Genomic DNA, 26402 nt, shown 5'->3' with positions numbered 1-26402 from the left:
GGCTTTTGGGTTTTCATGTAATTTTGAGACGATAAGTTTTAGAGATAAAGTATATATGGTTTCGGTTTGCTAAAATTCACTTGTAGATGATTTTCTGCTGGGCTCAGAACTGGTATTAATTTAGGTACGTGAATGTAGTTTTCATCATACGAAGGCATTTATAGTCTTATATGGCTGATCTTTATTGTGAGCTAGTTAAAATTCTTGTCTCCAACAAGACACTTCAGCTGGGAGTTAAACACCTGTCACACTTATATTTGGGCAGGGCCAGGGGTGGAGCGGGCAGTTGGTGAGCTGTCCATGCAGGTGGATATTGCTACTGGTCCCAAGGAACAAAAGGTCACAGTGAAAGGTAAACTCAAACAGGGAGGTTACCTAGCCTAAGATTACTGACTCATAATCATGATTACTCAAATGTTACAAAATAACGAGAGAACAATCAAGTTGTTTTACTGGATTGTTTAATCTTCAGAGAACAGACAGAAAAGTTTGAGTCCTCCTTGTCTGCTGCTTTTGCTGAGGTGTTGCCTTCCCTCCCCTCTAGTTCTCGCAGTGAATGACCTGAAGTGGCAGACCACTGGAATGTTCCGGCCCTTTGTGGACGTGACAATTATAGGCCCCCATATCAGTGAGAGGAAACGCAAGTTCACAACCAAGTCCAAGAACAACAGCTGGTCACCAAAGTATAATGAGTCCTTTTTCTTGTGAGTGCAGTCCCACAAACCTGCACAAATGGCTACACCCTTGCTTCAAGCAAAGTTTAAACTCCATGCACCTACAGATATTCATAACGTTTCAGTCCAATACAGACATGAAGTAACTTGCATGCCGGCGAACAGTAAAAGCAGCACTTCTAATTTTAAACTGTCTGCCTCTTCTTCCCCGTAGCACTCTGGGAAATGAAGTACGTTTGGACTGTTACGAGTTGCAGGTGTGCGTGAAGGACTACTGCTTTGGTCGGGCAGACCGGGTCGTGGGCATTGCTGTCATACAGCTGCGGGATGTGGCTGACAGACGCAGCTGCGTCTGCTGGTGCCCCCTGGGCTGTCGGATACAGACGGACGAGACGGGCCTGACGGTTCTGCGGATCCTCTCCCAGCGATCCAATGATGAGGTGGCCAAAGAGTTTGTCAGGCTCAAGGCGGAGACACGCTCAGCTGAGGAAGGCAGATGAAGAAGGAAGGTGGAGGGTACTTAGGCACCACATCTGGGCTGGTACACGATGAATGACAGGACTTTGCCCCACACCCCCCCTGCTGGTCTCAGCTTGTCTAAGAAGGGAAGGGATTATGGGTAAAAGCTCCTCCCACCTGGCCATATTTGCCTTATTCTCATTTTTCACTCTTTCTGAAGAAACAACGCGGAAGCTCAGAGTGAAAGCTGACATGAACTTTATGGCACTTTTCCACTGCCACCAGGAACCGAGCCGTACCCGATCTGTCCTCGAACTGATGGTGTTCGATTGCAAAGTATGTGAGCCATACCTGAGCCATACCTGTGCTGACATGGCCCTGCTTAGCGTGACCAAACCCGGCTAGTTGCGTCAGCACCTCCGATGGGTTGAAAGCACGGAGATACCACTGATCTGCGTTGATAGGCATGGATTTTCTGAAGGAAAAAAACAGCATATTTTATATATTATTTATTTGTGTCGCATATTGCAGTGTATTAATGCATTCCTGATAACTAATAAATTATAAATACATTTCCAACCTCCAACTTTAAAAAGTACTATAGAACAGCTGAATGAAATGGATTCCTAAAGAAAACTTACACAGGTGAATGCTAATTTTGTTAGCTTTTGTTGATAGCATAACACAGCAATTCTCATAGACATACTACTGAAAATTAGCAAGCAGTAAACAACAAAAAAAATCATGATGTACACCGTGTGGACAGTATATGTGCGGCTCTTCGGTTTTACGTCACTGTCGCACTCCAAACCCAGCAACACCTTTACCAAGCTGACCCTTTTGCAGTGGAAAACCGAAGCTAGCTGGAACTGCGCTGTAATTAGTCTCTCTTTGCAGCACGGCTCGGGTCAGTTCCAGTGTGCCAGTGGAAAAGCGCCATTAGAGTCATGGCCCCTGTAACAGTTCCCTGGTTTGTAGGGAACTGCATCTTCTCCTCCTAAGTCTCTCACACAAACACACACCTATCTGGGGTGTTTGTCAGAGCCTATGATATCAACATGGCCCCCGTTTTCCAGTAGCTGGTGTTACATCACGCTTATTTTTAAATCTAGCAGACACTGTATAAATAGGGGTCAGAGGGCGGGGTCAGTCGATGTCCTGGGAGCAATTGGGGCTAAGGGCCTTGCTCAAGGGCCCAGTAGTAACGTCACTCTGCCAACCACGGATTTCAGCTAGTGACTTTACAGTCATAGGCACAGAGTCCTTACCCACGGAGCCTCTCACCTCCCCAAAATGCATACAGTTTTTAATCATTCTCCATGAGAGTAACCTTAAAGGCCACATTCCTCATCCTCATGAGTGTGATGCATGTTCTGCACATCATTCTTACACTGAGTTTCCATGCAACTATAAGCAAGAGAAAAACCTATACACGCATATAATACATGAATGTAATGTGGATATGTTATTTATAAGGTATGTAAATTACAACAACACAAAGAATTTGGATTGCCAGGACATGAGTGTCTATATTTATTAACCAGACAGTTTTTATATCATTGACCATGTGTTACAAGCCCACTGGCTCAGTCTCTATAGCCTTAAGTAAACTAGCTTTTGGGGTTGGGTAGATGGAAGTAACGATGATTTTGAAGGAACATATGTCTTTAAGCAAAAGTAATTCCGTAAGCTGTAAAGATAATGTTCACAATTCTTTTAATTTTCAGTGAACTGGCATCTCATCCGGAATGTTCCCCTGCCTTGAGCTCAATGATTCCTGACATAGGCTCTAGGCCCTGTACAAGTATACATTACAGTGTATACATTATGGATGGATGCATGAATGGATGGATGGATGGATGGATGGAAGATGCTTTTAATTTCCCCCCCTGTCTTCCTGTTTCTTGGGTATGTGCGTTTCTGTTTTTCAGGTGGTCTGCTCAAGATAAAACCGAGTCCATTTATAAGAACAAAGACTTTGATCCGATCAGCAATCATAAGAGGTTCTTTGAAGTATCATTTCTGAACTTTTCTGATTAAGGGAAATATTGTTATTGACATTACTGATATTGTTAGGAATGTTTATTGACAAGAATGTCTCCTGATAGTTTATGCGGTATGTATTATTTATATTGTTGTGTGAAATGTTATGGACTTACATGTAAGTTTGCATATGTTAGTCTAAAGAGCTAGAAAGACAACAGGCTAATATAGTCAGACTGATAGGAGAGGCAGTCCCAAGTAGTGCAGTGGATGACATTTCAGTTTGTCTGCTTCCATCATCATCATTGTGGCCTTAATATTTTAGTTAAAAATTTAAGAACTCATTCAAACTTACTATTATGTGTAGTAGCACAGTCTCGCCCAGTCTCTTCTTCAAGTGGTGCAGGGGTGCAGGACAGCAGAGTGAGGATGTAAAAAGAAAAAGATCCTTAATACATTGTATATATTTTGTGACAAGCAGTGCAAAAATGTGTTTATATGTATTTTTATATGTGAAGCATATATCTTCATAAAATGTCTAATATTGCATGCACTGTATATTTTGATGTATTCCAGAGCTTGATTTGTGAATTTTTATGTATTCTCTAATGGTGACGAGTAATGTTAATGATAACATTAGAATTACACATCAAAATTACTTCAACAAAAACATGAGTTTTCTGGTTATTGGATCTTGTATTTATCACTCCGTTTCCCATTCTTATGCGCATGAATTTTTATTCTTGATGGTTTCACACTTTCAGTGCTTAAACACATGTTGAACTTGACCATGAGAAAGCACTAGAGTATTTATCCTGAGTGTCGAACCAGTAGTGGTTCGCTGATTCCTTCAGTTGGAACATGCAGAAAAATGAGCTGCACCATCCCAGTGTTTGCCGGGACATCCAATGTCAATGCAAATGCAACATCCCTCTGACCACTGATGCACTAAATATTTAAGAATGTAGCCAGCAGCTAGGTGGCATTCATGCTATAACAGGTGTTGAGTGCTGTTAGTTTTTATAGATCAGCGTTTCTCCTTATGTCACTGTAGTCCCAAGATCCTGCCACCCATCTTCTTCTTTTGTGCTCATAAACACCTTATGTTGATGCTGCAGATAATTTTACTCTTGCTCTCATTGAACCTGAAAATCAATGAGTTTCCTTGTCAGTCACATGCTCCTGACTGCTCTTTGATGACGATATTGTTTTTACTTGGTGTTCCCAGCACGGTCGGCTTGCGTTCCTCAAGTCTATAGGTCATTGTGACCTTAGAATTCCTGAATCATTTTCAAAATTGCTCCTCTCAGCAGTTGTCTTTCATGTGTTTTTGTCTTGAATAGGTTTGCAGGTTTGCATACCTTTAGCATACAAGCATCACTGGACTTAGCATCATAAATCACTTGAAAGAAAATGTACCTTGAAAGGATCTTATCTATCAATATTAATCTTTTAAATGAACTGGTAAAATGATTGACTAAACATTAGTCTTTTGAATAACGAAATGATGGAATGAGAAGGTTGCAGTTGTTCAGGTACATAGGAAGGTGTTCAAAGTCTGTAACTTCCCATTCATGTTTTATTTTCAGAATGAGAACTATTTCAGGGTGGTAATTCTGCATCTTCTGTTATTATTTCATGACTAATGTCCTTAAATCGGTCCAAGAGGGAAGAAAAAAATTGTGATGTCTATGAATGTGGCTGCTTATTACGGTAACATGATTGCATAATCATTGTTTACTTCTTTAGTTCTTTCTGAACATTTCCTCCTTAAAGGACAACATGACGCACTCAACTTTCCATATAGAGCCACAACCTGTCGCCTTTATTGCACTAATGTGACATCAAAAGCGACATTTACCTGAGGAGGCCATCGGGTCCAAAGATCATGTCACTGTTTGTTTAGCTTGGGGTCTGGTGTGCCAGTGCATTTACAGCCTGCCATAGATTCATGCATAGTCTCTGCTGCTGATGTTCTCCTGGAAACGTTCAGGGGCTTTTGACATTGCTCTGCCTCTGTGAATAAATGTGAACAGAAGAAAGGTCTAGAAGAAGTGTATGTGAGTACATTGGAACACACCATGTACTGGACGTACCTGAACACACGTGCATCCGTGTTTGAGAGAGAGAGAGAAAGACAGAGGGGTGAGGTTAAGTTGATAATATCTTAAAAAATAGGTGCCATAATCTGTTCAGCACCACCTCTATTGTTCTTCTGGGTGGCTATTTCCTGTTGACCACTTTTCATGAAAGAATGACTTGCATGTCACTACGGTACGGTAAGTTCCTGTCTTGTGTGGTTTAAAAGTTCCACTTTTGATTGTAATGGTTTAAGGAAGTGCATTTTAGTTTCACAAACGAGTGTAACAAAACTGTTTCAGTCCTTATGTATCACGTCACATGATAAATAGAAAGATGCTTTTTGTGTCCTTAACTGAAGCAGTAAAAAAAATAAACTGCACTTGTGTCAATTTTTAAATGAGTTTCAATAATATACAAGTTCAATAAAACGGTGAGTGAAATTAAGGGTTGGCTAAGGCTGGCTTTATAATTAAAGTATAAACATTTATGAAATGCAAGTTGCTAAATGACTTTATTGAATGAAATTATTGAAAGTTAATTAGTAAGTACGGGAAATGTTTCCATCTGAATTCGAGGCTTGCTTTAATTTTGTCTATGTAGTTTCGATGAAATCTGCTTCACACTATTAATCTAATTTAATGACGAAAACCTACTAGTTTCCATTTCTTAATTTCTTAATCACTTTAGTCATTGTGGCATTCACTGGATATTTTGCTATACAATGAACTTCTAATCAGAAATTACATAAGATAAATTGTTCTAAGTCTAGGAGTTAGCAAAACATACACGTACTGTGTGGGGGAAGCATTTCTAATAACACCAACAAATTCTTCATTAGGTAAAATTAGTATGTTTACTGTAGTTTTTCATTGTTTTACAATTATTTTATTTATGCTAGATACAAATGACAATTTTACTTTTGAACTTAATAGTTTACCACATGTAGGAGATTGAGTGGTATTGTAGGCAAGTGGATAGTGTTCCTGCCTCACACCAGCAGGACTGGGGGCTTAAATGTGGCTTCCTTCATATGTCTTTCCTACTGCAGAAAGATGCTGTTAGGTGAAGCGGTGTCTCTAAATTGACCCTAGTGTGAGTGTGGGTCTGTGCATCGTAGGATATTATCTGTGACCCGGTTCTGGAGGTAGGAAAGATGGATGACTGTATCAGGTGCTAAAGATATTTTCCAGAACTTCTTTGTATCAAAGTCAGAGTTTGAGGATGTGTAATTGAGTTTTCAACAAGTAATGGAGAATAGAATGGTTTCCCTTATTGAGGTAGAAACTGATTGGTGTGTAAATAAATTATAAGTACAGTTAAAGGTGGATAAAGAGGGGCTGAGCATTAAGGCAGGAGAGGGTGAGAGAGAGAGAGAGAGAGAGAGAGGGCCCGCCTTACTCTGTTTATCTTCTGTGTGAGAGCCTGATTTGGTCCTGGGCCCCGGTGCCACTTCCTTCTGAGCGGCTCTGGTGACTGCCAGCTTTATGTGTGGACTGACGAGAAGAGGTACTGGAAAGCAGACGACTAGGGAATGTCTGCAGAGCGCTTGCAGCTCCATTGCCGAAGCATGCAGATGCTGCCTGACACACACTGAGGGAACCAGAACAGTTTGCAGCAGACGGTAAGGGGTTTGTCTAGTTTCTCTATCCTGGAGTACAGGGAAGGGCAAGATGTTGGGATTGGGGAGGGGGTGTCTGTTTGATGTACTGGGGTGTAACTAGCTTCCATGTCCTCTGGCCAACATTCTTATGTGGTTCTGTAAGCAGGAAGGCTGAAGTGTTGGTGCCGAGTTAAAAACTCTGTAGGAAAAAAAATTGTGAATGGAACTTGGTGTTCCCCTGGTTCCAGCAGAACACTACATTTTTCCACTGTTATTTGGGGTTTAAGACTGAATACGCCTGGCTTAGGAAAAACACGGACCCTGGAAAAGTGAAGGGAAATAAAATTAAAATTTGGGTTTTAAATCCATGCTTGCTTCTAATGCATGATCTGAATGGGCTGAAACCGAACTTTCTAACTGCATTGTTAAAGGAAACTGGCTGCTGATTGCATTATTGTACAGATATACATGTAAAAATGTTGTTTAGCTTTGTTTCTTGAAATTAATGTGGCTTATAAATCCAAACCAATGTTTTGGGAGTGAAAATTATGAATGCTTGGTAATGACAACTAAAGGAGTTAGTGAATTAAAAAGGAAGGGAAGCCACCATTGATCAATATATAATGGCTGGCTGAGATTTGGACAGTTGGGACTCGCTGGTCTTGAGCTACAACAGACGCCTTGTTGACTTTGTGTGCCATCATGAAAAGTACAGAAAAATAGCAAGCATTGCCTAAGGATACTGACAGGTATCATTTTGTCATTCAACCTCACAATTTCATGATAGATGCCAGTTAAATACATTGTACCTAGGTCACTCCATGGTTGTTATTTGACTGCATTGTTTCTTCTTTTCTCGTCCTGCCTCTCTCTTTTAAATAGAAAAATCCTTTTACAGGCAGGGAATACATATAGCAGATTTTACTAAGTTGTGTATCTACCGTTATATGCAATTTTATAAACATTTTCTAAAATAACTCACTCTTTGCAAGTTTCTTTATAGTTTAAACTTCACATCAATATGCAGTGTGTTCAAACACAATAAAGTAATGCCGACTCAGGGTATTCATTGTGCAGGTCTTCGTAACGCTCGACAACCTCAGTAAACCATTGTGTCTCTCACCTGGTCAGCTCATTGACGGAACCCTCAACTCTTTCATTCTTGAATAATAATATCAATTATTCAATAATTACATACAATGTTCTTTTCAGAATTACGTAGTGGAATTATTATACGGATGAGCTGATACGTGTTTTATCAATTGGTAATGTAGTATCCAATCTAACTGGTATAAATGTATCTTGTAAGCTGAGAAAGGATAACACTCTCACGCTTTGAGATATTGAATTCAGGTTGTAAAAGGTTGCTTGAATAATTTATCACACTTTTGTCCTTTTTGGCTTTTGAGGTCTCTCTTCGAAGGAATGTGCTAAATTGTGACAAAGGTACTGAAGTGCTTTACTAGAGAGGAAGCCATGATGTGCTGGAAAATATTATTTCTCCTATGTATTTTCTCACTGCTAGTAGCTTTAGAGATGCATATTGGGCAGCTTAATACTATTGTATGGGATTGTACTGTTGAATGGGGCTGGGTTCGGTTTCGTTTGGCTTTGTCAGGATATGAACTTGTCCCCAGTCTATTGATATAGGTAAGGCTGTGTTATAATCTAATCCATCTAAGACAGAAGCTTTTAAATTTGTGCAGTGCTTTGCCAACTTACTGTGTATTACTTTTGGCTACTGTGATGAAAAATACACTAAAAGTATATGATGTGTCTAGCTTTAGCTCAGTTTTGTGGAATTTGCATGATTGTGTGTGCTTGTTCAGAGACTTTTCTTGGCTCATACTTACTCCATGGTGTCTGCAAATTGCACTGGGTTAAAATTCACTCTTATCTTTTTGTTTAGAATGGTTTGCAGGAAACATTGAACAGTATATCCAGAATACTAATAGAAGCATCCATATAAGGCTGGTGGGGTCTGTGGTGGGGGAGTTGGAATTTTTGGGTAGTGGGGGTGCTTATCATATTTCCTTAGTGGTCTCTTGAAACTGTCTAGTCCAGCTAGACTTGGCCCTCTATTGCACCCCTAGAGTCCTACTGTAGCACAGTCTTTGGAGTAGTGCTGTATAGTCTGGCTTACATTTCCTGCATCACTGGGGATTCAAATGAGAGTATCCTACAGTACAACACATAACCATTCCTGGTTTAGTGACCCAGTTCCAGGAGAAAGTGAAAATCACGGTAGCTTAGGCATGACCGTGACTGTGCTAACCACTTAACTCCAGCCTTCCTTACTCAATATCTTTTATCCTTCACGAAGTGGACATTTTTAACATCATTTTGTAAATGATACCTCAAAGATCTTTTTCACTCAGGTGTGCGTTGTTGTCAGCCGTATGAAATTTGTGTAGCATTTTACTTAAGGTCTTGTTTTTAGTAATTTATAAACATATTCATAATGCATTATAATTAATTCATAAAGCATTATCAACATGGCTAAATATTTATAAAAAGACATAACACATATACCCATGATTATAATGCATTATGACTGCCTTATGAAGCTCTCGCCTATAATGCACTATAGATACCTTTATAATGCAGTACAAAGCACCCTTAATTCTTATACCAACCATTATAATGTATTTTAAAGGTATCTATAGTGCATTATAGAGGACAGCTTCATAAAACATTCATAATCCATAATACACAAGGTTATAATGTATTATGATTTTTGAAAAATATGTATAGCCATATTTATAATGCTTTATGAATGCATCATTATTTGTCATAAATATGTTTATAAATGACTAAAAACATGACCTTAAGCAAAGTGGTACCCAAATTTGGTCGTAAATGTGTGCATTAGTCAGAAAACATTTTTTTTATGCTCATATTTGCAAATTGTCTCTAAACCGAAGTAGTCACTAAACAAGGAATGGGTGTACTGACATAATGCCATTCACAAGTAAGCATGGTTCTCAGAGGAGAGAAGCATGTACTTTTTAATCCGATTTCCTCAAGAAAGTTTTTCAAAGGAAAAATGTGCAATTTGAAACTCAATATTTGAAATGTATTCATTATTTTGCCTGGTAGTTTGAGTATATGCAGGTTGTATTTTTAATGTTGATTTTTAGGTGAACAGAGTGATAAGATATGAGACAAGGCCTTTTAACCAAATTTTAGAGAATGACGTATTTATAACTAGATAGCTCTGAATATCTGTTTCATAAAATCTAAAGTCACAGAAGTCTTCAAATGAACAAAAATCCATTTGCGCTCATGTCTTTATATTGGCATATAATTATTTGTTTTTTTCTTCAATGTCTTTCATACAACCTTGTTTGGCCTTTAAGCAAAAGATGATAGAACTGCAGCCAGTACGATTTTCTTTCAGGGAGCATTTTACAAAGAATGAGCAAGACTCTATGCATGGAATAATAAAAAAAATTGTCAGCTAGATGAAGTAATCCTTCTTCATGAGGGCTAACATAAAAGCGCAAAAAAACGGGCATTCAGTAGGAGCAACAGGAAACAGACCTTGAGTATCTATGTAAATAGCAACCATATGTGACTCATTTACGAGTTAAGCATTAACATTTGCTTAAAGCCACCAGCTGTTATTTTCCAAGCCAATGCCACAGGAGGGAAGGTGTATTTTATTTCACCTTGGACCACTTCATACGTACATACAGCATATTCTAGTTTTATACTTTGAAACTTTTGAAACTTATGGATTGGCTAGAACACAGAACTGTACAGGAAAAAATTTACATGGCTAGAATTTTCTGGAAAATTCTGAAAACAACGGGGTGCTACTATTTACCCACAGCAAACGTGCTATGTATGACACAGTAGGAAGGAATTTAGGGTCTTTTGTTGAGTTTTTTTTTAAGACTAAAAACTAATTTGATGATATTGACATGTAAATCATTGCTGATTACAATAAACTGCCAATTCTAACATAACTTTCTTTTTAAAAAATTATTGAAAGGTTTCTCAGAATGAATAAAATCTTTGGTGCAGTTTAAACTTACGTGACTTATACACAAATAAGCACACATACACACACAATTTAAAGTACATCTAAGTATGACAGAAGGAAATTAAAGTATTTATTTCTCCTTTTTTTCTCAGTTCTTCCATTAGAGCCGGGTAGAAAATCTTATCCAGAATGTGTCGTTGTGTTTGTGGGTTTTCGCTGCAACCCCCTAATTAGAGGACTGATTTGGCTGAAGAGTTCTTACACCTGAGTTTGATCAGCTGGGTGAACGGTTATCCAAAAAAGCTGCACACACACTCTCTCGGAAGATAAGATTGCCTCCCCCTACCATAGAGCAAAGATGCATTGCGTTTATTAATATGAAAACCATCAGCAACATACTACATGAATTACAGGTATACATATTCTGAAGGCCAATGATTTACATGATGTAATCACTTCTGTGATTGTCTGGTAATAATGTTGCTTAGATTTTACATCTCAGGGGTGAGACTTTCCAGCTGGCTGAGAGGTTGGAAACCATCAAAGGTTTAAAAATGAAGAGTTTTAACAGGACATTACAGAAGGAATTACTATTTAGTATATAACTACTTCCAATAACCTGGGCTTATGTTTCCACAATTTAAATATTTTTTTTACAATCCCTATAGGGACGTGTGAATGTTTTTCATTTGTTTTTAATATCTAGATTTAATTTTTTTTTATTTCTCTGTTTTTTAATTTCCCTGTTTCCTACACAGGATAAGCAGTTAAAAGATGGGTGGTGAGCTAATTTTTTGAGGAAATTTCAGTTTTGTTAAATATTTCATTACTCATCAGTCCATGCATCCACCCACCTTCTAACTACATATGCTGGTCAGGACCTTTCCCAGACAGCACAGGACACCTGGCCAGAGGTCCAGAAGGGTGTTTTCTTTAATATAATCAACGATATATATAATCAGACTACAAATAACTGCTAACTAGCAGACTTCAAAAATAAATAATATTTTGCACAATTTTCTTTCCCTCTCTAAAATGTGTCTTTATGGACAAAAAGAGTTGGGTAGCAGGGATTCCTGCTTAGTTTGTGCTATTAAAAGTGTTTTAGCACATGTGTGGGTCCTACTATAAATAGCAATGGCTGAAGTCATTATAAAATAGGAACCAGATGGGTGATGCAAACAGCCGCTTCATGTACTACAACATTACTGAAAGCACCATATCATTCATGTAAAAAGTAATGATTCATATTATTTCTGTTAGTATTCAGTGGAATAACTGAATTCATGCTTTGTCTTCTGACGTATCAAAGTCTTAATCTTTCAAAGATGAACTCTATTCACTCTGAAAATTGTTCAAAAAAGGCACTTAAAACATAAATAAATAATACTCAGCAGTCTTCAAGAAACTAGAATTGTTTTACACCAATATCCAGTAACTATCCATCCACGGGGGGTCCGGAGCCTATCCCGGAAACTACAGGCACGAGGCGGGGAACGACCCAGGATGGGGGGCCAGCCCATCGCAGGGCACCAACCCATCACAGGGCACCAGCCCATCGCAGGGCACACCAGTCACTCACACACCATACACACCTATGGGCAATTCAGTAACTCCAATTAGCCTCAGCATGTCTTTGGACTGTGGGGGGAAACCGGAGTACCCAGAGGACACCCCACGATGACATGGGGAGAACATGCAAACTCCACACACATGTAACCCAGGCAGAGACTCGAACCCAGGTCCCGGAGGTACAGTATGAGGCAACACTGCTAACCACTGCAAAACCATGCTGCCCCATCCAGTAACTAATAAATGCAAAAGATTATAGAGTGGGGAACACAGCATTAGGTATAATTCAACTACTGAGGTAATTACATTTTTTGACAGAAACCTTAATATTTACAGTATGATGCAAAACAGTCATGTATTGTGAATTAGATTAGCCAATTCACTTGACTGCAATATCATTTTGTGTGGTGCTTTGTTTTGACTGATATTTTTTCAGTGTGATTCCTGTTAGTAATGGCATATTAGCAGGAACAACAGTGGTGATATTCTTTTGGACTGATTTATAGATCCATTGTAAGTGAACTAAATTGCTCACAGAATCAAAGATCAGAAAAAAAATGATCAGCACATGTCCACAAGCTTGAATAAGATTTTAGTGTCATAAAGAAGATAAACAAACCTGTAGCAATTAGGACATTTTTTAAAATCCCATTCAAGTCCCCATATCCTTCAGGTCTGAGACACAAGTGCTACCCACTGAGTCACTGTACCATACTGCCGGTAGATTTATGTATGTGGATAAATGCTGCTGTTTTTTCATCTCTTTTTTATAGAAAAACTATGGATGCACAGCAGTAAAACATGGGCTCAGTAATGTCGTTTGGCTTGAATTGTTTTAAAGGGAAAGAAAAAGGTAAGTCAGCCATTACCTACCTTATGCATCACATGATTTGCCTTATAATTAAAGTTAATATTATTACCCTTTTCGTAGAAATATGTCACTCAGTGTCCACGTTTGTGTGTTTGGATATAAAGGTTAATAGTTCATGCTCCAGCTTGAAGGCTAGTCCTTGAGCTGGGCCAATCCAGTAAAATATCCCACTGTATGAAATCTCTTTATACTTTACACTTTCACAAACTCAGCAGCTGTTGCAGCACATCACGTAGCCCCATGAAGTCCATGGTAGAGGAAAGTTCAGTCCTTAGCCATCGTTCTGTATTCCATAAGTAACAACTCATGTTATCTTCTAGAGGAGACACGACGGCTCAAGGCGAATGACAGGGAATTTAACCAACAGTATAATTATGCAGTGAGTATGAAGCATGATGAGCAGTTTTAATTAAGCAGCCTTTCAGTAAGACTGTCACAATGGTGAACTTAAAGCGTGGTGATATTTTTTGTAGCTGTTTATATTTATAAATCTTCTTCAAATAGTCCTGACAGGATTTTATCAATAAGCATATTTTTAACCAAAAATGCTTAAGAAACCTTCACCGGAAGTGTATACACGCATGCTGTAAATATCTTCTAACGCAGTGTTTCCCAATCTGATCCTTGGGGACCCGCAGACAGTCCATGTTTTCGCCTTCCCAGTTGGGAGCTGGGAGGGAGAAAAAACATGGACCGGCTGTGCGTCCCTGAGGACCAGAGTGGGAAACACTGCTCTAACAGGACATATGTGGCACACTAATAGTAGCCAGTAGCATTAATGTGATACTGTTTTGTCTTTTCAACCAGACTAATGCAATCAAAACCTCCAAGTACAATGTGTTTACCTTCCTGCCACTCAATCTATTTGAGCAGTTTCAGAGGATAGCCAATGCCTACTTTCTCTTCCTGCTCATCTTACAGGTGATTGGCCTCAGCTCCTACACAATTAGTGTGATAGATTATCATATAAAGTAACATTTCCTATTTCCTATTTCCCCTTCAATTAGTTCCTGTTTTATTGTTCCCACAAATACAAATAACGATATCTGGGAAATGATATATTTCTGCACAATTTAGCATACAAACTGTTTATTTATACTTTGAGAATGGTCAGATGAATGTACACTGTTTGTTTTAGGTGATTCCACAAATTTCCTCTCTCTCGTGGTTCACCACAGTCGTGCCTTTGGTCCTGGTGCTTGCAATCACAGCAGCCAAAGATGCCAGTGATGACATTGTGAGTCATCTACGACTACAACCAAATGTTAGCCTTTCAATGGAGTGAACGTTGCCACGTGTTTTGCTATAAGAAGTTCTCTCCACTTTACTTACTACTTACTACTATGGTCATTTTATGTTTTGCTAACATGAAGATATACTAAAGATATGTTGGCATCAGTGTAGCTTTGATTCAGTGGGTAGTTACTCAGTTGCTGCTTTTCATGTACCATTGTGTTAAACTGGTTATTCTGCCTCTTTGTAACTGTCAAATGTAACAAAATTCCCAGGTCTTAGGTCATATCTTCACAAAAATCACCCTGCATTAAATGTATTATAGTTTTGAATTGCATCAATTATTAAAAGCGTCAAATTTATATGTTAAGTTGTAATTGGATCATTTAACTTATTATGCTTGAGAAAAACACAAATATGTGTTAAATCTATCCATTCTTCTTTTTTCAGAACCGACACAGAAGTGACCGAAAAGTCAACAATCGTAAAGTTGTATTACTCAGCAATGGAGAGTGAGCTAATCTTTTTAATCATGAACATTGTCTGCTTCTAGAAATGATATGTGGTCCACTGAAACTATCACTACCTCAATTAGTATATCAACAAAATATCTGATTTGTACTTAATTACTCTTCTGTAATCTTACAATGTAACAACAATAATGTAATGTAATATTTGATAGTAACATATCTGTTTCACTGAGTTTCAGATTATTGGGCAGAGATGCTCAGTCTTGATGCTCAGAGGCCATAGAATATGTGTTAATCGTGTTTAACTAACTGCATATATCATTTAAATAATCTGGAAATCAAAACCTCAAAAATTCCGACCCTTAAAGGACCAATTAATGCAAGTATATTACAATTCTACAAGCATGTGCAATATGAGAGTTGAATATCCATATTTTACATGATCACTTGTTTAAATCACCCCATGCCTCAGTGCTTTCCAGTGTCTTTGATAAAAGGCTGCTAGCTGATTTGTTTCAGCATTCATCATTAGAATTTACTGGAAAAGCTTTTTGCGCCACAAAACTGAAACTCCTCAAATAGCAATGGCAAACTTGTCTGCTCTGCATACAAGTTTGTTGATTGTTAGATGGCCTCAAATTATATTGATGGTCTTGCTAACAGAATATATTCAATATACAATACGATAAAATGCAATACAATATATAATGTACTCTATATAATAAATAATTTTATTATGTTGAATGAATGTAAATATGACTTATCAAAGCCATATCTGTTAACAGTGTGCTTGATTCTTTCTCCATAGACTAAAGGATGAAAAATGGATGAATGTTCAAGTTGGTGACATCATCAAGCTAGAAAACAATAAGTTTGTCACGGTACAAATTCCAGTATTTCTGAAAAATCTTGGATGTCAAACCATTGAGAGAGATCTTTTATTTCTTTATGGTTGTTCTCTCCAAGTCATATGCAATTATTTACTGTTTGATTTCAGGCCGACTTGCTGTTGCTTTCCAGTAGTGAATCCCTTAATTTGGTGTACATTGAGACAGCCGAACTAGATGGGTAAATGTGTATGTTGTGTTGTGTGTTTTTGTCAGTGTACCTTAAATGGTGGTAAGAGAGCTAAAATAGGGGCATTTTCCAAGGATTTATGAGGCACTTAAATGACTTGAATGAATCCATCTATTGTTTAGTTACTTATCCAGTACAGAGGTACAAGTAAATTAATGAATATGATTAAATGTGCCACAGTCTGTTACAAAGTAATAAAAACACTTAGGTAAAACTGACAAGGGCAGTAGTGGGAGATTATGCTGAATAATACTACTGGCTGTTACATATTTTCATTTTAATCTAATTCCATTTTTGGTTTCCTTCCATTTGTCTTTCTCTAGGCTAAATTAGCTGTGTCTATGAATAAATGGTAAACACTTATAAAAGCCTCTATATCCTTCTGTGCCCACAGGGAGACAAACCTGAAGGTGAGACAGGCCCTTACTATAACTGGAGACATGGGGGGCGACAAAGACACACTGGCTGCCTTTGATGGTGAGACAGGAGACGTGCTTGTAGGGAAGAATTTACTGATTTACTGATCATGTGTTAGATTATAGTACAGCATGAAATAAGTGTTTATGATTATGGCTGTGATTACAGCAGATTGTGGAGATGTAGTGATTATGGCTGTGATTACAGCAGACTGTGGAGATGTAGTGATTATGGCTGTGATTACAGTAGACTGTGGAGATGTAAATAACACCACATTGTACATTTTTCCAGGTGTGGTTGACTGTGAAGCTCCAAACAACCGACTGGATCGATTCACAGGGACACTGACATATAACGGGCAAAAGTATTCATTGGACAATGAGAAGATTCTGTTGCGGGGGTGCACACTTAGGAACACGGAGTGGTGCTTTGGTCTGGTTATCTTTGCAGGTAAGACGTGCAGCGCCATGCCCTTGATCCCCATTGACCCCTGAAGTATTGAATGTATGGATCAGCAATGGAATGTCAGTTGCTGATTCCTGGTTAAGGTTTAATCTCTATTAATAATGTATGTATTTCTGCATGGACGACAGTTTGTATAGATTATGTTTATATATCTACATAAATAACACAACCCCAACTATGACAACCCAACCCTAACCTGACCCTAAGTAAACAATCAGAAAACAAGATCTTTGGCTAGTTAGTTTTTGTTTGTTGTGTGTATATTTGGTCCACACACACACACACAAACACACACACACACACATACATACATTAAGTTTAGTTCTAATGTTACTGATTTGGTTTGCAGGTCAGGATACCAAGCTGATGATGAACTGTGGGAAAGCTACTTTCAAACGTACCAGTGTTGACCGTATGATGAACATATTGGTGCTTTGTGTGAGTAGTAAAATGAGAATGCCAATGAAACCTGACCAATCAAACTGCTGTTTTGTCCTTGATTAATTTTTTTTCTTATTGTTGTGGTAGATTTTTGTTCTCTTGGCCATCATGTGCATCATCCTGGCTGTTGGAAATGGCATCTGGGAGCAGCAGGAGGAGAACTTTACCACGTTTCTTCCTAGACAAGATGGGGTCAATGCTGCCTTTTCCGGCTTCCTTACCTTCTGGTCCTACATCATCATTCTGAACACTGTGGTTCCAATCTCCCTTTACGTCAGGTAATATGTTCATTTTGGAAAATTGGAACACTTGGAGTAATTGCTTGGTAAGATCGTAATACCTGGGGCAGGGCATATTGATTTATTTCCATTTTAATAAAAACCACTCTCACTCAAGTACAGGAGATAGCAGGTGCAGGGAACACGGCCCGTTCAGCCCTTGATACATGACCGTGTGTTTCTCTGTGGCAGTGTGGAGATCATTCGCCTGGGAAACAGCTTCTACATAGACTGGGACAGGAAGATGTACTACGCCCGCAGTGACACACCTGCGGAGGCACGCACCACCACCCTCAACGAGGAACTGGGCCAGATCAAATATATCTTCTCTGACAAGACCGGAACCCTCACCCAGAACATCATGACATTCAACAAGTGCTCCATCAATGGAAAGTCCTACGGTACAGTGCAGTTTCAGTAGCTATGTAACAAAAACCAACAGTAATAAATTTAAATGCTACATCGTTGGCGGAAATGACTATATAATTTATATAATAATATAATTCTTACTTGGATAACTAGGCTGTTTTGCTGAGAAGATGTTTGAGATCCGGTGACCTGACTAGTACAGTACTTATAAACAGATAGCCGTATAAATCAGTACAAATGCAGAACCATGAGATGCGTAATGACAGAGCACTAATCCACTTGCTTGTTCTCCAGGGGATGTTTTTGACATTGATGGTCAGAGACTCGAAATTACTGAGGTAAAGAGGTCTCGTATTTTTCTTTCCTTATTCCTGCTTTCATGGACCTTTTTTGTATAAATGATGTATTTATGGAGTGCCTTGGGGTTACTGTGTTGTGAAAGGCGCTATGTAAAATAAATTGAATTGCAATTGAATTACATTTGTACCTTTTTTAATGTGTGATTACAGTGACAATTACTTGATGGCTGTTTTGGCCTTATTTTACTTAATATGTAATATGATAATTTATGACACCTGCATGTCTTCGGTGGTCTGCAGCTTTTACAGTAATGATGCTTCTGACCTGAATGACAGGAGACAGAGAAAGTGGATTTCTCCTACAACCCGCTGGCAGACCCCAAGTTCTCATTCTGTGATCACAGCCTGGTGGAGGCAGTGAAGTTGGGAAAGCCAGAGGTGCACAATTTCTTTCGACTGTTGTCTCTCTGCCACACTGCCATGGCTGAAGAGAAGAGTGAAGGTGAGGACTTAACGGTCTGTTTAAATACTTAGTCCAATTTACTGGAGTACAGCTATGTGGACATTTTAACATTGTTACAGGTGACCTAAGTGCTGTATTTTTCACTAGATGAAAAAAGAAGTTTTAGATATCTTTCATTATTTGACTGCCAGTTTTGTTTAATGATAGTATGGTAACTTTTACTGTGTTATTGGTGTAAAGTAATGTAGACATTTGGGAACAGAATATTTTATGCAGGCCAATATCAACAACATAGGAAGGCATTTGGCATTAAAAACGCGATACAACTTGCACCAGATCATATTTAAGAAAATCTCAAATAAAATGGGGAAAAAAATAATGAAAGAGGGCGACGCCCCTTCAACCCCCAACAGGAAACCTACTATACCAGGCCCAGTCCCCAGATGAGGGCGCTCTGGTCACAGCCACTCGAAACTTTGGTTTTGTGTTCCGCTCCCGTACGCCCGAGATGATCACTGTTATGGAAATGGGGATCCAAAGGAACTATGACTTACTAGCCATCCTGGATTTCAACAACGTCCGAAAGAGGATGTCTGTCATAGGTAAAGGGTCGTACCTTTCGTAATCCATTTGACATTTAATTATATTCCTACATTTTCAGTGTTACTGTCAGCCACAAGTCACATCCAAGTCCATAATTACACATATACGTTTACGAATACAAACTGAATCGACACACGTGGTGTAACCTCTTCCCCTGTCACCTGATCTCACGATTGACAGTGCGCAGTCCAGAGGGAAAGTTGTCACTGTATTGTAAGGGAGCTGACACCATCGTGTATGAGAGACTGCATGAATCCTGCAAAAGGCTTATGGATGTCACCACCGAACACCTCAATGTGAGCATTTAAAGAGCACTGTGTGTCTGTTTCTCTTCATGCGCGTTTATATGCGACTGTGTTTCTGAATGCGAGTGTGTGAGAGTGCTGTTGCGATGTTCACATGTGCATGTGTCTCGAAGTAGTGATATACATCACAGCTGAAGGTTAAAAAAGAATCATACGTATGAATTTATTTGTGACTGCGTTTGCCGTTAAGTATTGAATGCTGGTGACAGGAATTTGCAGGAGATGGACTACGGACACTGGTGATGGCGTACAGAGACCTGGAGGAAGGGTACATTGAAGACTGGAAGCAGCGCTACGATGAGGCCAGCACTGCTTTGGATGACAGGGAGGAGAAGCTGGATGAGCTCTATGAAGAAATCGAGAAAGACATGCTGGTATGTTCAGCATTCTGCTCTATGAACACATCACGTGCATGTGGCTCAGTGGGCTAAGCCTGTGTGCCTGTAATCAGAAGGTTCAAATTGAGCCTCAGCACATCTGTGGGTCCTTCAGCAAGGCCCTTAACCCCCAGCTCCCTGGGCGCACCAATAGGTGGCTGCCCTTCACAGACAGCTTACTCTGCAAAGAGCAAGTTGAGGGAGACCTAAAAAAGGCAATTTCTCCATGAAGATCAATAAAGTATCTAATATTATTACATGTACGGGCATTCCGCGGGTTATGAACAAGATCCATTCCCTAAGTCTGTTTTTAAGCCGCATTTGTAGCTAAGTTGAAAAAATAATGACACAGTACATAATAACAATAATAATTACATAGTTATAATAAAAGTAACTACATACAGTACTGTATTGTACCTCAAGCCAAAAAACAGCTGAAGCCACGTAGTGCTGTATTTAGCATCTCAAAGTAGTGCGTGCATTCCTTATTATGAACCAGTGTATATAACCCAAATTTTTTATATAATAGTCTTAGTGGTAGTCAGTTTGTAAGTACAGTACAAGGGGGGAACCGCCTGTACAAGTTGTATTGAAATAATAGATGTGATTTACCCTAAATCTTGAGTATTAGACGTAAAATATGAGTGATATGCTGGTAGATATAAAGACTTATTGTACTTCCCTGCTCTATATATATATATATATATATATATATATGGTAAAGTGCAAAATGTCAATATGCATTTCTTTGTTCAGCTTTTAGGGGCCACTGGTATTGAAGACAAATTGCAGGACGGAGTTTCTCAGACCATTGAGCAGCTCTCTAAGGCAGACATCAAGATCTGGGTCCTGACTGGTGACAAGCAAGGTGAACCAGCTGACTATGATCTCATCAGACCAGCAGATTCAATTTTCAGCGACCATATGAAGGCAGAGAAATGTTACCTGAAACTGCATATTTGTTTACAGCAAGCTGTGGTTTTAGGAGTAACGTTACCTGTTGATTGACTTATTTTCCATTCTTTGGTTATTCCAGAGACGGCAGAAAACATTGGCTATGCGTGCAATATGCTTCGAGAGGAGATGAACGACATTTTCATAGTAGCAGGAAATTCGGCTGAAGAAGTAAAGGAGGAACTCAGGTGAGGGGATTGTGAAAAATTCTTCATCATAAGGATATTTGACTATTCATAGGACCCCTATCAGAAGCAACCTTTTAAATGCTCTGTAGTATCTATAAAGGTGCACTGCATTGCTTCGGAAGGAATTATGAAGGCTTTATGAAGGCATTATGAAGGCCTTGAGTAGAACTCTTTATAGAATGTGTTACACAGCAATTTACAGCCATTGCAATAACATTATATGAATGTTCACCACCAAGGTATGACACATATACTGTGAACATGTAATAAAACTCTTATGTTGAAGTTTTTATATATCACTTTTCATCCATATTTTAATCAGCGAAACTGCCTGTTTTGAACACTTCCGCTTAGATATTTCCGGTCATAAAAATGTGTAAAAATTCAAAATAATCAAAATAATAAATTTGGATCCATTTTCAAACAGAGCAGCTTGTTTGAAGATGAAGCCAGACTCAAACAATGATGATGTCACCATTGCAAAGGGGATTCTGGGTAAAAAACTGAAGGTGGTCGAAGATGAACCTGTGAATGGGGAATATGGCCTTGTAATCAATGGACACAGTCTGGTAAAGTGCAAAATGTCAATTTATTTTCCGTATAAATTCATTGAATACAAATATGAAGGTATAAATATTACAATGTGCACATAATGATGTGATGTCAATTTTTCAATGTGCTCTTTCTGGTACCTACTGGCCTTGCCCTGTTACTCACCGTATGCCCGTCTACTAAGGCCTATGCTCTGGAGAAGCCCATGGAGCTGGAGCTGCTGAGGACGGCCTGCATGTGCAAGACAGTCATCTGCTGCCGGGTGACACCTTTGCAGAAAGCCCAGGTAGTGCAGTTGGTGAAGAAATATAAGAGGGCTGTTACATTAGCCATTGGGGATGGTGCCAATGATGTCAGCATGATCAGAGGTAGGCCTGCTGAGGATATTACACCATTTCTCAACGTAGATACTGAAAGGAACACATTCTTCTAGTATTGTGTCTAAAACCTGTTTAAAAAATCTGGTTGGGTAGGACAAATTGTTTTAAGATAATATTTGTCGTTAGAATATTTACTAAAAGGAGGTACTGTACAGCATATTGCATTATCTCTGGGCTTTGTCTGAAAATAAATGACCCTTAGTATTACTCCGATAATAGGTACAGGTAGTTTGCTGCATATCTGTGTGAAGCCATGCTACTTTGTAAGATTAATGTGCAAATCTGCTTTCTCTCTGTCTCTCTCCCTCTGTGTCTCTGCCACTTCCACTCTTTTACCTGAATTTTCCCGTTTTCCTACATGACTTCCTCTTATTTCTGCATTATTTGTTTCTTCGCTGCCCCTGTCTCACTTTCCCATCCGTACTTGTTCTCCCATCTTTCTCCTGCTGCCAATCCACTCTACAGCAGCTCACATCGGTGTGGGCATTAGTGGCCAGGAGGGCATGCAGGCAGTGCTGTCCAGTGACTTCTCCTTTGCCCAGTTCCGTTTTCTGCAGCGCCTCCTGCTGGTACACGGCCGCTGGTCGTACCTACGCATGTGCAAGTTTCTACGCTATTTCTTCTACAAAAATTTCACCTTCACCTTCGTTCACTTCTGGTACGCATTCTTCTGTGGATTCTCCGCACAGGTGAGAGAGCTTATTGTCCGACGTCCTGCTTATGTATACCAAGTTCAGCAGTGCAATTCTCAGACATATTTTTTATTTTTAGTTTAATCTCTCTGAACATTTTGCATTATCAGATTTGATTGTCCCTTAATTGTGTATTATATCATTTTTCCTAGATAAAAAAAAAATGTTCTTCATTTGGTCATACATGTTTATTAATGTTAACTGGTAATAATCGCAATGGATACTTCTACGTAATACACATTTGCGTCCAGCTTTTGTTCTTACAAACTTTGGGAGGCTCTTAAAAATATGCTTTGTGGATGATTAATTACGTCTAGTGTTATAGTCTGGCTTGTAAGCAATGTATGAAGAAAGATTCACTAACTTTTGTTGGGCCACTTTGCAGACGGTATATGACGAATGGTTCATCACCCTGTACAACCTAGTGTACACTGCATTACCAGTGCTAGGAATGAGTCTCTTTGACCAGGTAAGGTTTTTTTTTATTTTACTGGGATCTGACATGTGTTTTGGTGTTTCTGTGAGTCTCTGCCTCTTTCCCCAGGATGTGAACGACCGGTGGAGCTTCCAGTACCCACAGCTCTATGTTCCCGGTCAGAGGAACATGTACTTCAGCAAGGGCACTTTTGCAGCGTGCGTCGTCCATAGCATCTACAGCTCGCTGGTGGTCTTTTTCATCCCCTATGCCGCCATGTACAACACGGTGCGGAACGACGGAAAGGACGTTGCAGACTACCAGTCTTTCGCTCTCCTGGCACAGACATGTCTACTCATTGCCGTCTGCATTCAGGTCTCATTTATTTTTCCTGCTGAAATATAGTAGTCAACAATAGTGACTCCTAAAGCACTGCTTTCTGAATCGTACGCCGCTTTGAATAAAAGCATCCGCTAAATGAACTGAAATGTACAGGAATTAGAATGTACTGCCTTATTAGTGATGCATTTTAAAACATTAGGTGGAAAATCAGCTCCCAGCTCAGCCTGGTCCCACACTGGATAAGAGATTGTAAGACTGATGGGTGAATTAATGTTGTTTTTATTGCATCGCGTAACGGCTAGCTAGCGCAAGGTTCCCCAGGTCTGGTCCTTGAGGGAGAGATTCTAAAGCAATTTACAGATTTCCCTTCTTGGACATACCTACTAAACCTGGTCAGTAGCCGATTAAGACGTTTTTTAGCAGGGAAATCTGTCAATTGCATTTGATTCTGGCCCTCCAGGACGGGAATCAGGAAACACTGAGCTGGAGCCTGAACACCATCGACTTATCTGCTGTCTCTCTGTTATCCTGCAAATACAATTAGCTGGGCCTGGAAATGAACTACTGGACTGCAGTGACCCATTTTTTTGTGTGGGGAAGCCTGGCGATATACTTTGCCATTACCTTCACCATGTACAGCAATGGTATGTTCCTCATCTTCACCAGCGCCTTCCCATTTATTGGTGAGTGATTCCTTATTCTATTCGCAGTACGCCTTGTTCCCTGGGATGTTAATGGGATGTGTTGTAATGCCGTGTGACCGTATTTATCATGGCGTCTCATGTATACTTCTAAAATTAGTAACACAGTTCAATACACATGAAGTACTGATGTCTCCGTTTTCAGATGTATCCAAAGAGACAAGGCAATTTTGCGTACAGTATTTGTTAGCTGTACTATACAACACGTGCTCTGTGTCTTTAAATGGTAGGCGTGGCCAGGAACACCCTGAACCAGGCCAACGTGTGGCTCACCATCCTGCTGACCACCATTCTGTGCGTGCTGCCAGTGGTGGCCTACCGCTTCCTTCTCATGCAACTGCAACCAACTATTAACGACAAGGTGGGTGAGACCTCCACGACCAGCATATCCCTTAAGCAACACAAGTGCAGCTGCAATTAAGCAGGAGAATAAACTGTACTGCTGAACAGGCAAGAATCTTGCTGAAATATTCTATAAAAAACAACCAGCAGGAAGCAGAGTTACTAAGTACATGTTTCTCTAATTAGAAGCCATAAAAACCTGTTATTAATGGATAAACAAAACCTTTTTAATGGAAATCCCTTAAATGAAGTTAAATAATCTTATAAATTAATCAGCCAGTGTTTTCTACCTTCTCCAGGTTAGGTTCAAAGTGAGACAGACCAAGGCCTCGCCGCCCCCTCCTCCCAGACGGACCCGAATACGACGCACCAGCACTCGGCGCTCTGGTTACGCCTTCTCGCATGCGCAGGGCTACGGGGACCTGATGACCTCCAAGAGGTTCCTGCGGCGCCCCCCCGCTGGCAGAACGGCAGCATTCAGCCCACCGAGCCGCTCCACTGGATTCCTTCCCACCAGCCGCTCAGCCGGGTACAGCCCCACTGGTCGCCAACCAAACCACGCGCAGGCGGAGACCTCGCTGGAGATGTACCGTGCTGTCAGGGAGGCGTGATTCTAAGGCCAACAGTGGAAGCACCAGCGAAACTCTGTTTACACAGGCAGGACCGTGGGACACACAGAGCCTCACACCATGACACATTCCACTTCATTCCTCAGCACACATACCATGCATACCACAAATGCCTCTTTTGCCAGCTGTTTGTGTGCCTCTTCAGCCATGTCAACTTAAACCCCTGTTTGTCAGTTGGTCAGACTCAAACCAAAGTCAATGTTCCATCAGTACAACCTTGTTGGTGTTTTTTTTAAATACAGTGCCTTTCCGGTAATGAATTGTATATGCAAAGGACCAGTTTTTAAACAGTGTGTAGATTTTCGCATTGATTTACAGAGTTACATAAAAAACTCTAGCTTTGTTTACCGTTTTCTTCATACGCCTTGCTAAACACTGTCTGGGGGGGGGGGGGGGGGGGTCGGGGGAGTCTCCGTACTGTCCGTCCTCTCAGCGCCACTATGAAAGGTTAAGTCAGTCCCGAATCCGTTGAAACATTTCCCTTTTTGTTTTGACTTTTCCGTGAGAACTTTCAAGTGGCAGCACGCCAGTAAAGAAGCAGCACACTGTCCTCCGTGCCCCTCCCCCCCTTCGGTTTGTATTTGGTTCGAAATGAACCATAGATTCCAGCGCCAAGCTGTCACAGAAGGGGCTGCGCGCGACGCTTTTGTGCAAACTAGTCACGTGGATTTGTCATGTGTCACTAATTGTATTTTTTTCCACGTGTAACACAGCCTATGATTTCTAAGGATAAAGCTTCGTATCTTGCTGTTCTATGTCCATCCAGCTATTTCATTCCATCGTACCGCTTGGATCTAAATGGCTGACAACGTGTTGCAGGTTAACTCGTTTGTAAAGCTCGACAGCCGTCCAAACTGCTTTAAGAAGGAATCGAGTTTCTTAACCGGCGTTTTTAATATTATATTTGGTAGGGTGACCAGATAATCCATGTCAGGGAGGACACTTTGAGCTACTTCGGGTTTTACAAACTACTTTCAAATTGAAAGGCTCCTGTGCTCGGCTAAATAGTTCAGCTCTTCTTGTGCTTTGACTGGTTTGTTTCGTTGACTGAAAGACTCATCCAGCTGTTTCACATTAGCATTAGTGACACATGCATGATTATAGGAGACTGACCAATCAGCACAAAGCAAGAGCTCAGTGCTCAAGTGAAATTCGGGTCCTTTTAATTGAAATGGTAATTT

At 39.9% G+C, this 26402-nt stretch overlaps 2 protein-coding genes across 8 annotated transcripts in view; both read left to right on the top strand.

Annotated features, from left to right (window-relative positions):
• Positions 1-3774, top strand: part of LOC111850305 (protein unc-13 homolog B-like) — a 51202-nt gene extending 47428 nt beyond the window's left edge. For all 5 annotated transcript variants that reach the window (XM_072708858.1, XM_023824048.2, XM_072708857.1 and 2 more), the window contains 3 exons: positions 266-352; positions 545-704; positions 889-3774. In XM_072708858.1, the coding sequence (XP_072564959.1) occupies positions 266-352; positions 545-704; positions 889-1174 (533 nt within the window). In that variant the 3' untranslated portion in view covers positions 1175-3774. The remainder of the gene's footprint in view (positions 1-265; positions 353-544; positions 705-888) is intronic.
• A 2013-nt stretch (positions 3775-5787) lies between these two features.
• LOC111850315 (probable phospholipid-transporting ATPase IM) lies at positions 5788-26127 on the top strand. Of its 3 annotated transcripts, none has more exons than XM_023824075.2 (28): positions 5788-6819; positions 13132-13211; positions 13550-13608; positions 14037-14150; positions 14368-14466; positions 14913-14974; positions 15741-15813; positions 15930-16000; positions 16404-16486; positions 16718-16876; positions 17241-17329; positions 17420-17610; positions 17803-18011; positions 18274-18317; positions 18615-18780; positions 19155-19343; positions 19525-19640; positions 19859-20023; positions 20783-20894; positions 21063-21168; positions 21596-21737; positions 21905-22088; positions 22569-22789; positions 23178-23261; positions 23337-23582; positions 24094-24232; positions 24481-24611; positions 24892-26127. In XM_023824075.2, the coding sequence occupies exons 2-28, from the start codon at positions 13160-13162 to the stop codon at positions 25201-25203; spliced, it is 3618 nt and encodes a 1205-aa protein (XP_023679843.1). In that variant the 5' UTR covers positions 5788-6819; positions 13132-13159; the 3' UTR covers positions 25204-26127. The 3 variants fall into 3 exon arrangements, with proteins under 3 accessions (XP_023679843.1, XP_023679841.1, XP_023679845.1); XM_023824073.2 differs by having other exon boundaries at positions 5793-6819; positions 22566-22789; XM_023824077.2 differs by lacking the exons at positions 5788-6819; positions 13132-13211; positions 13550-13608; ... (2 more) ...; positions 14913-14974; positions 15930-16000 and having other exon boundaries at positions 15754-15813; positions 22566-22789.
• Positions 26128-26402: the final 275 nt, after the last annotated feature.

Source organism: Paramormyrops kingsleyae, chromosome 2 (assembly GCF_048594095.1).
Source record: "Paramormyrops kingsleyae isolate MSU_618 chromosome 2, PKINGS_0.4, whole genome shotgun sequence".
Lineage (NCBI taxonomy): Eukaryota > Metazoa > Chordata > Actinopteri > Osteoglossiformes > Mormyridae > Paramormyrops > Paramormyrops kingsleyae.
The sequence above is the reverse complement of the archived record's forward strand: the minus strand, read 5'-3'. Positions and strand labels throughout refer to the sequence as shown.

What these genes read in the sequence shown, in the direction of transcription:
- LOC111850315 (XM_023824073.2), top strand. Translation starts at nt 13,160, where the DNA reads ATGGGCTCAGTAATGTCGTTTGGCTTGAATTGTTTTAAAGGGAAAGAA. An exon ending in CCAATCTCCCTTTACGTCAG is followed by an intron (nt 17,611 to 17,802) that starts GTAATATGTTCA and finishes TCTCTGTGGCAG; the next exon opens with TGTGGAGATCATTCGCCTGG. An exon ending in TGATGTCAGCATGATCAGAG is followed by an intron (nt 22,089 to 22,565) that starts GTAGGCCTGCTG and finishes TCCACTCTACAG; the next exon opens with CAGCTCACATCGGTGTGGGC.